General features: G+C 35.1%; 1 protein-coding gene across 1 annotated transcript in view; it reads left to right on the top strand.

Annotated features, from left to right (window-relative positions):
* The window catches only part of LOC122435621 (sodium/hydrogen exchanger 2-like), an 89,758-nt gene that overhangs the window by 23,683 nt on the left and 53,481 nt on the right, over positions 1-12,594 (top strand). The window contains exons 4-5 of the mRNA XM_043459790.1: positions 693-910; positions 5,529-5,725. Of these exons, the coding sequence (XP_043315725.1) occupies positions 693-910; positions 5,529-5,725 (415 nt within the window). The remainder of the gene's footprint in view (positions 1-692; positions 911-5,528; positions 5,726-12,594) is intronic.

The following is a 12,594-nucleotide window of genomic DNA, read 5'->3' as shown; positions in this document are numbered from 1 at the left end:
AAGCATAGTGAATAGAATAAAACAGTAAAACACTCCCTGACTATCAAAAATTGCTTTATTTATAACAGTAAAGCTTTAGAGGCTACAAGTATGTATTATTTCTCATATTAGCCCTTGCCTCTTAGCGTATTTACTGCCAACTAATTATTAGAACCTGTCAGTGCAACCCTATTTAAAGAGGACTGATTAGGCAATGGGCTTCCCTGGTGGCTCAGACTGTTAAGAATTTGCCTGCAATGAGGGAAGCCTGGGTCTGAGCCCTGGGTCAGGAAGATCCCCTGGAGAAGGGAATGGTTACCCACTCCAGTATTCCTGCCTGGAGAATCCCACGGACAGAGGAGCCTTGCAGGCTAGGGTCCATGGCGTTGCAAAGAGTCAGACAAAACTGAGTGACTAAACACTGAATGACTGACTGATTAGACAATGTTAAAGATGATAAAGCAGACACATTATTCTCAGCACACAAAAGGACACAGAAGCTGTCATTTATTTTGAAAATTAAGCATTTGATTGTCTTATAAATGTTATTGTATAAATTCTGGGGAAATGGCATGTTTTTTATGTTCTGGAATGAAGTAAGGCATCTAGAGTAACAGAGATCCTAATTTAGTCTTCAACAACATTTGTGTGATCACTTTCCCTTAAAGTTAAATGCAAATATTTACTCTTACACATCTTTTCCTCTTCTTTAGAGTTATTGCCTGTGCTATGAGCATGAAACGTTATGTGGAAACTAACATTTCTCAGAAATCCCATACAACTATCAAGTACTTCATGAAGATGTGGAGCAGTGTTAGTGATACTCTTATTTTCATCTTCCTTGGTGTTTCTACCATTGGAAATAACCACGAATGGAATTGGCCTTACATTTGTTTCACTGTCATTTTCTGTCTTATTTGGAGAGCATTAGGTATGGTGAATATTGATTTTTTATGTAAAATGTGTCAGCTTGTTTTGAGATTGCATTAGAAACAAGAAATTTAAAATTCCAATGTGCTTTATTTGCTTTAATTCTCATAAGTAGACTGTTTTCTATTCCTCACTTATGCAGGGGTTCCATAATAGCAAGGTTAATAAATTGGCTCTAAAATCAGATTGAGTTCAAATTCTAGCTTCACTACATAGCCTTTTGACTTTGAAAAAAATCATATAACCATGCTAGGAGTAAGAGTCCTTAACTGTAAAATGAGAATGGTTAACACTATAAACTTTTGCCAACTATTGTGAGAATTAAATGATATAATGTAATCAAAGAGTTTATCATACAGCCTGGTACATCATAAATTCTCAGTAAACATTAGCCTTTAGTACTACTATTATTGGGCTTCCCAGGTGGCACCAGTGGTAAAGGATCTGCGTCCAATGCAGGAGATGCAAAAGACCTGGGTTTGATCCTTAGGTAGGGAAGATTCCTGGAGTAGGAAATGGCAACCCACTCCAGTGTTCCTGTCTGGAAAATTCCATGGATGGAGGAGCCTGGCTGCCTGTAGTCCATGGGGTCACAAGGAGTTGGAAGTGACTGAGTACCCACACAGGCATAAAAACCCTCTTCTAATCCAGTGTTTACATTTAAAAATATATATACTCCACTGGTACTGAAGTGAAATACACATGTAAGCATATTTTTCATCCTGAAAACATCACAGCTTCATTGTTACTTAAACTAAGCTGTCTCTTTAATCTTACACGTTGTAGTGTACATAAGAACAGTTTACAGTTTATCATATTTTTTGACATTTCTATCTCTATTTTCCACCTCCTCAACATATGAACAGAATCATTGTAGACTTTTCTTTGGAGACTATGAAAATTACCCTAGCAATACTTAGGGACACATTAGGGAATTTGTTTATAATTTTAAGAATGAATAATGAGACTGACCAGGGTATGCTTTATTATCTGCTGAAATATATTTAGGTTGCATGAACAGTGAAACTATAAGCTAAATGTCATGCAAGTTCACAGAAGGCAATTTCTAATTTATTCTGATCCCACTGGAAAATCTCACTAGAGTTATAAAATATTTTTTAAGCTAAGTGTCTTTTTAAATAAAATTGAACAAAACATCTACTTTGTGCTCATGTGCTATAAAAAACAGCTGATGGAAACAAAAATTCCAAGAATAACTGAAAATATTTTCCTATAAACTGTTAAGACCTACAGTCTCCCAAAGCAATAGAAATAAAAGCAGAAATAAATGAATGGGACTGAATCAAATTTAGAGGCTTTTGCACAGCAAAAGAAACCATGAACAAAAAGACAATCTATGGAATGGGAGAAAATGTTTGCATACAGTGTGACTGACAAGGGATTAATTTCCAAAATATGCAAATGACTTATATAACTCAATGACAAAAAACAACTCAATCAAAAATGGACAGAAAACCTAAATAGACATTTCTCCAAAGAAGATATACAGATGGACAATAGGCACATGAAAAGATGCTCAACATTGCTAATTATTGTTGTTCAGTCGCTGAGTTGTGTCCAACTCTTTGCCACCACATGGACTGCAGCACACCAGGTTCCTCTGTTCTCCACTATCTCCCCGAGTTTGCTCAAATTCATGTCTATTGAGTCAGTGGATGCTAATTATTAGAGAAATACAAATTAAAACTACAATGAGATAGCATTTCACGTTGGTCAAAATGACCATCATTAAAAATCTACAGATAACAAATACTGGAAAGGGGATTGAGAAAAGGGAGCTCTCAATCACTGTTGGTGAGAATGTAAGTTGGTACAGCTACAATGGAGAATTATATGGAGTTTCCTCAGAAATCTAAAAACAGAGCTATCATATGATCCAGCAATCCCACTCCTAGGCATGTATCTGGAGAAAACCATAATTCAAAAAGGTACATGCACCCCAATGTTCATTACAGAACTATTTATAATAGCCAAGACATAGAAGCAACATAAATGTCTATTGACAGATGGATGGATAAAGAAGATTTGGTACATGTGTACAATGGAACACTGCTCAGCCATTAAGAAAAAAATGAATACTATTTGCAGCAACATGGATGGACTTAGAGGTTATATACTGTTTAGTATGTTTATATAGTACTAAATTTATATCATATGATATCACTTATATGTAGAATTTAAAATGTGATACAAATGAACTTATTTATGAAACGGACTCACAGACATAAAAAAAAGATCTATGGTTATCAAAGGGGAAAAGGGAGGGAAGAAGAATAAATCATGAGTTTGGGATTAACAGATACAAATTACTAAATATAAAATAGATAAACAACAGCATCCTACTGTATAGTACAGATAATTATATTCATTATCTTATAATAAGCCATAATGGAAAAGGATATGAAAAAGAATATATATAAGTGAATCACTTTACTGTGCACTAGAAAATAACACAACACTATAAATCAACTATATTTAAACTGAAAAAAAGAGTAGTAAAATTTTAAGGCCTAATAAGAGCAAACATTAAAGATGAATACCAGGATTTCTATAGATTTGTATATGTAGCTTTTTTAATTAATTTTTTATTGAAGGATAATTGCTGTAAAGAATTTTGCTGTTTTCTGTCATACCTCAACATGAATCAACAATAGGTATACATATATCCCCTCCCTTTTGAAACTTCATGTGAAAATTCATGAGATGAAACAAATCCTCTGTCCAATAACACTTTATTTATAAATTATAATGTGTAGATAATCACTACATCTGGTATGAGAAGAGAAAAGGAAAAGATCTTTATCATAAATCAATGAAGTATCTGCACTTTTTTAAGCCTGACACCACGCTTTAGGTTAATTTTGTGCCTAAATAGACAGAGGAAAGATGTGCTGAATTCAGGCCATAGGAGGCCATGTTTTTTTTCCCCTTTTGGATTTTAGCTATATTAAATGATGTGTATTTTTCGTAATTCTGTTAAATTAGAAGGTTTCATTAGAATATTCTCATTCCTTTGGTTTGGGAATACACATAGGATAAATAAAATTATATATAAAAAATAAAAATATATTATTACATAGAATAATAAAATTATAAAGTTAGCATTTTGACAATGTCAATATGACTGAAGCAATTCACTTCAGTTGTCCAAAATGCAATTTGACTCAAAATATGCTGGATGAATTTCTATTCAATCAAAATGATAACTTGGCCTCAAATATAATGTCACTAGCCTTGAGTTCTGGTAATTATACAGAGTAAGAGTAATTAGAAATTTTATTGCATATATTTAGGCAGCATTGGAACATCTTAAATGTTCAAGTGTAGATAAAGCAGTTATTATTAGAAAAATAATAATATAAGCAGTCATGTGTGGCTTTGGAAGATTTTATCCAAAGTGTTAGGAATTCTTTTCTCTGGATGGGTGGGAATATAGGTGCTATATGCTTCCTTTGCATATTTGTATTTTTCTCTAAAAGCTACCTTTGCTTTTGTAGTAATATGAAAGAAAATTAAGAGCTAAAGAGACAGTTTTTAAAAGATAATTAAAAGATCTTAAACTTTCAGTGGATTTAGTTCTCATTTATTTTAATTTAATTATGACTGATCTAATAGTTTTACTATGCTTTCATTTTCTGGCACTGTTTAAAATATATGAATTGAATTAAAATGTTTTTAAAAACAGAAAAATGAACCAAGATTCTTAGTCATATGAAGAGGCTGCAAGACTACTCCTATGGCTCTAAAATTGTCAATACCATACTACAGTGAAGAGGATATGATATTTTTTCCAAACAAATTAATTTTGGCTAAATTGTCTGCTGGCCAACTTATTTCAGCTCAAATTTTAGTAAGAATCTCCACTTTCAGCCCTCTTGGCAAGGATTTTTGCCTTTCTGGTCTTGAAGTAAATTATCTGCTAAACCCATTCACAATAAGATACTCAAAACATAATCACTGGGAGTAAGATCTGTGGGATAAAGTTTTAACTGATGCTCTTCAAAATAGTACTGGTACATGAGAAAATATTTCTTTTGTGGTTAAGGCTATTTTTGAGATTACCAACAAATGTGAGAAGTAAAAATCTTTGGTTGAGACTTGAGTCTCAGAACTCTACATTCTGGGTGACAGGGGAAAAAAAAAACAAACTTGTTTTTGAAGCCTTGAGGAATATGGAATCCTGGCTCATTGAAGATTAAAACCAACACAGGTCACATTACTTACCATTTAGTTCACTAGTTGGGTCTGCTCACTAGCATTTATAAGACTGAAGATAAATATTATATTCTGTTTGTAGAGACTACTTTTGCAGAATGCCCCGGATTAGTCCACATAGACCTAAAGAAGAGAAATGCACTGCTTTCATTCTAAAAAACTGAGAAGAATCAAAGGAAAAACCAAAACACAAACAAAATAAAATGCATCTGTTTAAAGAAAGCTCTCTGAGGAAGTAAACCTTTTAATAGTTTGGTTCGTTTAGGCTTTTAAATTATTCATTACAAATCCTTAGAATTTTAATCTAGTTTAACACTACTATATTTGTAGCATTTCCTTCTGTTGATTAATTACTCAAGCATTCTTCTTATTGAAAAATTTAGGAGTTCTTGTGCTGACTTTCTTCGTGAACAAATGTCATGTGAATACAGTCACCAGAAAGGACCAATTTATTATAGCCTATGGAGGACTGAGGGGAGCAATCTGTTTCTCCCTTGTTTTTCTGCTCCCAGAGTTTTCCAGAAAGAAGCTCTTCATTGCAACAACCACAGTTGTTATCCTCTTTACTGTTATTGTTCAGGTAAACAAAACAAAATAGTACAATTTGAAATCTTCCACTTATATGGATATGAATGGGCCAACATTCTCTTTCTAGGTCTTGAACTGAGTTATATTTAGGAGAGACAATTATAGCGTGTGAAATAGTCTTTACCATAACTTAAACAGAACATTTGCCAAAGCTGAGATATTTCTTTTTAAAGCAATAGGAGAATGGATGAAGGTGCCATTTATTTAAGTATCTGACACCAATAGTTTTACAACAAGTACTGCATTTTAGCTACTTAAAAAGATAAGGTTGGGGTTGAGTGCAAAGGAGAAAATAAATGAAATACTTTAAGAATTTAATTCTAAAGAAGCTTTTCTCTTGAATTTTCTCTTTATCTTGTCCATATCATTATTTTTCTTTAATCCCCAATTTACTGCAGTTTGATTTTATACAGCTGGCCAAAAGAATATTGGAAAAAAGTATCTAAAAACCTATTCAGCAACTTAATGAGATAGGATTTCAAATTTTGGCTAAAATGTTTTAACTAGAGTAATGATGGTGTGTGTGTGTGTGTGTGTGTAGTGGGAGAAGACAAGTCAGAAGATGTGAATTTGGCAGGCTTCTCTTTAAAATAATTATTTCTCTAGAATGGGTGAGATAATTCCTTAGGCTTTGAATGTTTTATTTTGTTTGTAAACGACTGACTAAGACTGAACACTTAAATTTTATTTAAAACTTAATGAATTTTATTAAACCTGTCCCAAATCAAATTATACTTTTATCTGATTAACTGATTTTCACTTTAATATGTGTCAGGTAGCACAATGTTACTTCAAAATACAAAGTCATTTTAAAGAATAAACTTACAATTCCTATATGTTTTAGAATTCTTACCTAATATCTCTGATAATTTATCAATAGTAGTCATGAAATGAAATGAAATGTTAGTTATTTTGTCATGTTTGGCTCTTTGCAACATGGCCTGGGGCTCACTGGGCTCCTCTGTCTGCGGAATTCTCCAGGCAAGAATACTGGAGTGGATTTCCATTCCCTTCTCCAGGAGATCTTCCCGACCCAGGGTTTGAACCCGGGTCTCCTGCATTGCAGGCAGACTCTTGACTGTCTGAGTCACCAGGGAAGCTCTCTAATATTCTCCTTTGATTTTACATTTCCTCCAAGTATTCAAATGCATCTTACTCCTAGAGACTTCATCATTTGACATTTACATTTTCCCATCGATTAGTACTATAATCTATTTAAGACCCTAATTGGGGAGTTCAGGTGTTTTGGAGGGATGTTGTTGGATGATTGCAGTTGTAGACAAATTGTACAATGGAGAACTTCTCATGTTATTCTAGTACCATCTAGTGGTGAAAATATTTGCAGAGATTTAATTTTTGTTTGAGAATGAAGACCCATTGGGGAGAAAAGAGCAAAACCACAATATATTTTGCTTCTTAGACATTGATAAAATTGCCATGTTATGCTTCAGGTAAATGTGTGCCTGGCCCACCATCAGTATAACATGTCTTTGTATTTTTTCTTCTGTGATATACTGGAGATATTCTGATTTGGCCATTTTTACCCCATTATTCTTGAGGGGAAAGAAGTACTAAAGTCGAAATCAGAAGACCTGATTGCTAATCACAACTTCATTCCAGATGAGCTTTCTAATCTCAGACATTTGAATGATTACTCAGTGTTTTTTTTTTTTTTGTTTGTTTTTTTTTTTGTAGAAAGAGGATACAGGACTTATCTTTTAGGGTTGTTTTGTTATAAAGATTAAATAATAATATAAGTTTAAAAGACTTTGTATTTATAAGATTATATTGTTATTATCACTATGACTGAACACAGAAGTTATCTTCACATATTGTGTCAGTTTTTCAGTTCCACTTAACTACAATTTGGATTCTGCCCTCACTGTTCCACCAAAATTATTCTTGCCAAAAGGTCTCTGCTGGCTTCCGAAAGGGCTTCCCTGGTAATTCAGATAGTGAAGAATCTGCCTGCAATGCAGGAGACCTCCAAAATCCCAAGTTAGGACAATTCTTTTGTCCTAACATTATAAAACTTGTCAGCAGAGTTTCAAACAGTTTACTACTTCTTTCTTGAAATGCTTTCTTTTTTGCTTTTCTTAGCATCATACCCTCCTAGTGTTTCTGTCTTTCTGGGAATTTGCTGGATGATCCTTTTCTGTTGGGTCTCTAAATATGAGAGTTCTCCAGTATTAGGTCATGGACATTCAATTCTCACAATACTTTTTCATTAGATGTTTATATCCATTTTCATGGCTTCAAGTACAATATAAACTCTGATGACTTCTAAATGTTTGCCTCCAGCTCAGCTATCTACTCTGAGGTCTAGATATTTATATTCAACTATTACATCATACTTCCACTTGGATGTCTCACAAGAAGATCACAGTTGTGAACTGTGGGAAAAAAAAAGCCTAAAAATTGTGAGTTATGTTTTATTCAGAGAGCTCACTGAGGACTATAGCCTGGGAAACAGCCTCTCAGTTACCTATGAGAAAGTGTTAAAAAATGGTAAGAGAGGAGCCAGGATATATAGGAGTTTTTGTAGGGGAAGAAAAAAAAAGCATGTTGTCAAACATCAAAACATTGCTAATTACAAAAACCAAACATCTCAAGTTAATGATTTCAGTGTTTTTCTACATATGGGAAGATGCAAGAGAATGAGTGCATTGAAATTATTCCTTAGATATGCATCTTAACTTTCCAGGGGCAGTGTCCTGTTTTTCTCCATTCTGAATTCCCCTAAGGGTATAACTTTGAGGATGGCTGCAATGGGTGATGGCAGGAAACATTCACTTTTTATGGGAATGGCAGATAGTATTTATTTTTTGTTCACACAGCCAATATGTCTACAGAGGATAGATCTGATCCTTATCTTTTTTTCTTCTATCTTAGTAAATGACACTGACATCTGCCCATTTACAAAGACACTCTACAGAAATGTAGAATACATATTTGATTATTTCCTTTTACTTATCCCTCACATCAAGCCCTGTGGTTTCCAATTCCAAAATATATCTTTAATATATGTACTTGATTTTAAAATGTCTAGATATAGAAAGTTGTATTAATAATATATTTTGATTCATGACACCGACACCAATTTGAATCATTGACCCAATGAAAGAAAGAGAAAGTGTTAGTTGCTCAGTCATATCTGACTCTTTGTGACCCCGTGGACTGTAGCCTGCCAGACTCCTATGTCCATGGAATTCTTCAGGCAAGAATACTGGAGTGGGTTGCCATTTCCTTCTTCAGGGGAACTTCCCAACCCACGGATTGAATCAGGGTCTCCTGCATTGCAGGTGGATTCTTTATGGTCTGAGCCACCTGGGAAGCCTATTGAAAGAAAGTGAAAGTGTTAGTCACTCAGTTGTGTCCAACTCTTAGCATTCATTTATTCATTCATTCAATCACTCAATACTTCTAACAGCTGTGAGCCCAACACTAAACCTGATAAAGTTAATAATAATCCATGCAATGCACTATCCTATTTTCTTTCATCTCTCTCTCTCTCTTTACAGGTGGCTGATATCCTGAATAAATAATTTATTATTCTCCTGTTTTTTAAAAAAATGCTTTTTGAAATCACATATTATACACATAGGCACACACACAAATAATATAGTTATCAGTTTAAATTATTTTTTAACTTTATAAAAAGTCTCTATATGGGGGTGTGTATATGTATGTTTTGCATGTTCAGTTCAGTTCAGCTCAGTCATGTCTGACTCTTTGAAACCCCACGGACTGTGGCATGCCAGGCTTCCCTGTCCATCACCAGCTCCCGGAGCCTATTCAAGCTCATGCCCATCATGTTGGTGATGCCATCCAATCATCTCATATTCTCTCCATCTCATCCAACCATGTTATGCATATAGCCTTCTAGAATTTTTTTGTCTATTAACATTTTATTACTAATATTTATTTATATAGTTGTAAGTAGCTGTAGCTCATTAATTTTCAGTGCTCTACAATACTACATTTTATGAATATATACAAATTTATTTATTAATTTTCCTTTCAGTTGATAAAGGTTTTCTTTTTTAATTTTAAAAATGGTATTTTCATGAGTATTCTCATATCTATCTTCTTGTGGAATCTCTGTGCTATTCTCTATTACCATTGCCATCATCTTAGTCCAAGTTGCCATCACGTTTCCAGAACTGCCTTAAAATTTTCCATTTTCCTTTCCTCTTTCAATCTATTATCCCCACAGAATCAAAAGCAATATTTTTAAAACACAAATTATATTACATACCTTCCAAAATTCTTTTATTGGTTCTTTTTTAACTTTTAATAAATTCCAAAACACTTAGCATGACTATAAGTTCTCTCTAACAAATATGGCTCATATCTACCTTTGAAGTCCCATGTTTTGTGGCCATTCTCCATCTTGTTCCCTGTGATTTAAGCCTCCTGAACTGCATCAAACTTGACAAACTTTTTCTCAAGTTGAGCTTTTTCCAACACGTCATTCACTCTCCCTAAAACACTATCTCCTAAGTTCCTTGCATGTCCATCTTCCTTTTATCCTTTAATCTTCAACTATGTACAGCCTCCTCAGAGAAGAATTCCCAGGCCACTCTATGTAAGTGTGTTTGATTTCATTTCTGGGAGAGAAGAAACTAATTAAATTAAGCCTTGGTTTGATGGTGTGGGGCTTAGTATAAATGTCTCCATTTTGGGCTTATAGTTTTGAATACTTTCATAGGATTTCCAAGGTAAGAGAAACCCAAGTAAGATGGTAGGTGTTGTGAGAGGGCATCAAAGGGCAGACACACTAAAACCATAATCCCAGAAAACTAGCCAATCTGATCACACGGACCACAGTCTTGTCTAACTCAGTGAAACTAAGCCATGCCCTGTGGGGCCACCCAAGACGTCATGGTGAAGAGGTCTGAAAGAATGTGGTCATGGTGAAGAGGTCTGAAAGAATGTGGTCCACTGGAGAAGGGAATGGCAAAGCACTTCAGTATTGTTGCCTTGAGAACCCCATGAATAGTAGGAAAAGGCAAAATGATAGGATACTGAAAGAGGAACTCCCCAGGTCAGTAGGTGACAAATATGCTACTGGAGATCAGTGGAGAAATAACTCCAGAAAGAATGAAGGGATGGAGCCAAAGCAAAAGAGTACTCAGTTGTGGATGTGACTGGTGATAGAAGCAAGGTCCAATGCTGTAAAGAGAATATTGCATAGGAACCTAGAATGTCAGGTCCATGAATCAAGGCAAATTGGAAATGGTCAAACAGGAGATGGCAAGAGTGAATGTCAATATTCCAGGAATCAGCGAACTAAAATGGACTGGAATGGGTGAATTTAACTCAGATGACCATTATATCTACTATCGTGGGCAGGAATTCCTTAGAAGAAGTGGAGTAGCCATCTTGGTCAACAAAAGAGTCCGAAATGCAGTACTTGGTTGCAATCTCAAATATGACAGAATGATCTCTGTTCATTTCCAAGGCAAACCATTCAATATCACGGTAACCCAAGCCTATGCCCCAACCAGTAATGCTGAAGAAGCTGAAGTTGAATGGTTCTATGAAGACCTCCAAGACCTTTTAGAACTAACACCCCAAAAAGATGTCCTTTTCATTACAGGGGACTGGAATGCAAAAATAGGAAGTCAAAACACCTGAAGTAACAGGCACATTTGGCCTTGGAGTATGGAATGAAGCAGGGCAAAGGTTAATAGAGTTTTGCCAAGAGAATGAACTGGTCATAGCAAACACCCTCTTACAACAACACAAGAGAAGACTCTACACATGGACATCACCAAATGGTTAACACCGAAATCAGATTGATTATATTCTTTGCAGCCAAAGATGGAGAAGCTCTATAGAGTCAGCAAAAACAAGACTGTGGCTCTAATCATGAACTCCTTATTGCCAAATTCAGACTGAAATTGAAGAAAGTAGGGAAAACTACTAGACCATTTAGGTATGACTTAAATCAAATCCCTTATAACTACACATGGAAGTGAGAAATATATTTAAGGGACTAGATTTGACAGAGTGTCTGATGAACTATGGATGGAGGTTCGTGACATTGTACAGGAGACAGGGATCAAGACCATCCCCATGGAAAATAAATGCAAAAAGGCAAAATGGTTGTCTGAGGAGGCCTTACAAATAGCTGTGAAAAGAAGAGAAATGAAAAGAAAAGGAGAAAGGGAAAGATATTCTCATTTGAATGCAGAGTTCCAAAGAATAGCCAGGAGAGATAAGAAAGCCTTCCTCAGTGATCAATGCAAAGAAATAGCGGAAAACAAGAGAATGGAAAGACTAGAGATCTCTTCAAGAAAATTAGAGATACCAAGGGAACATTTCATGTAAATATGGGTTCAATAAAGGACAAAAAAGTTATGGACCTAACAGAAGCAGAAGATTTTAAGAAGAGGTGGCAAGATAACACAGATGAACTATACAAAAAATATCTTCATGACCCAGATAATCACAATAGTGTGATCACTCACCTAGAGCCAGACATCCTGGAATGTGAAATCAAGTGGGCTTTAGGAAGCATCACTACAAACAAAGCTAGTGGATATGATGGAATTCCAGTTGAGCTATTTCAAATCCTGAAAGATGATGCTGTGAAAGTGCTGTACTCAATATGCCAGCAAATTTGGAAAACTCAGCAGTGGCCACAGGACTGGAAAAGGTCAGTTTTCATTCCGACCCCAAAGAAAGACAATGCCAACTAATGCTCAAACAACCGCACAATTGCACTCATCTCACACACCAGTAAAGTAATGCTCAAAATTCCCCATGCCAGGCTTCAGCAATACGTGAACTTTGAACATCCAGATGTTGAAACTGGTTTTAGAAAAGGCGGAGGAACCAGAGATCAAATTGCCA

The sequence above is a fragment of the Cervus canadensis genome, chromosome X (genome assembly GCF_019320065.1).
Source record: "Cervus canadensis isolate Bull #8, Minnesota chromosome X, ASM1932006v1, whole genome shotgun sequence".
Taxonomy (NCBI): domain Eukaryota; kingdom Metazoa; phylum Chordata; class Mammalia; order Artiodactyla; family Cervidae; genus Cervus; species Cervus canadensis.
Note: the sequence above shows the minus strand (reverse complement) of the source record. Positions and strands in the feature narration are given on the sequence as shown.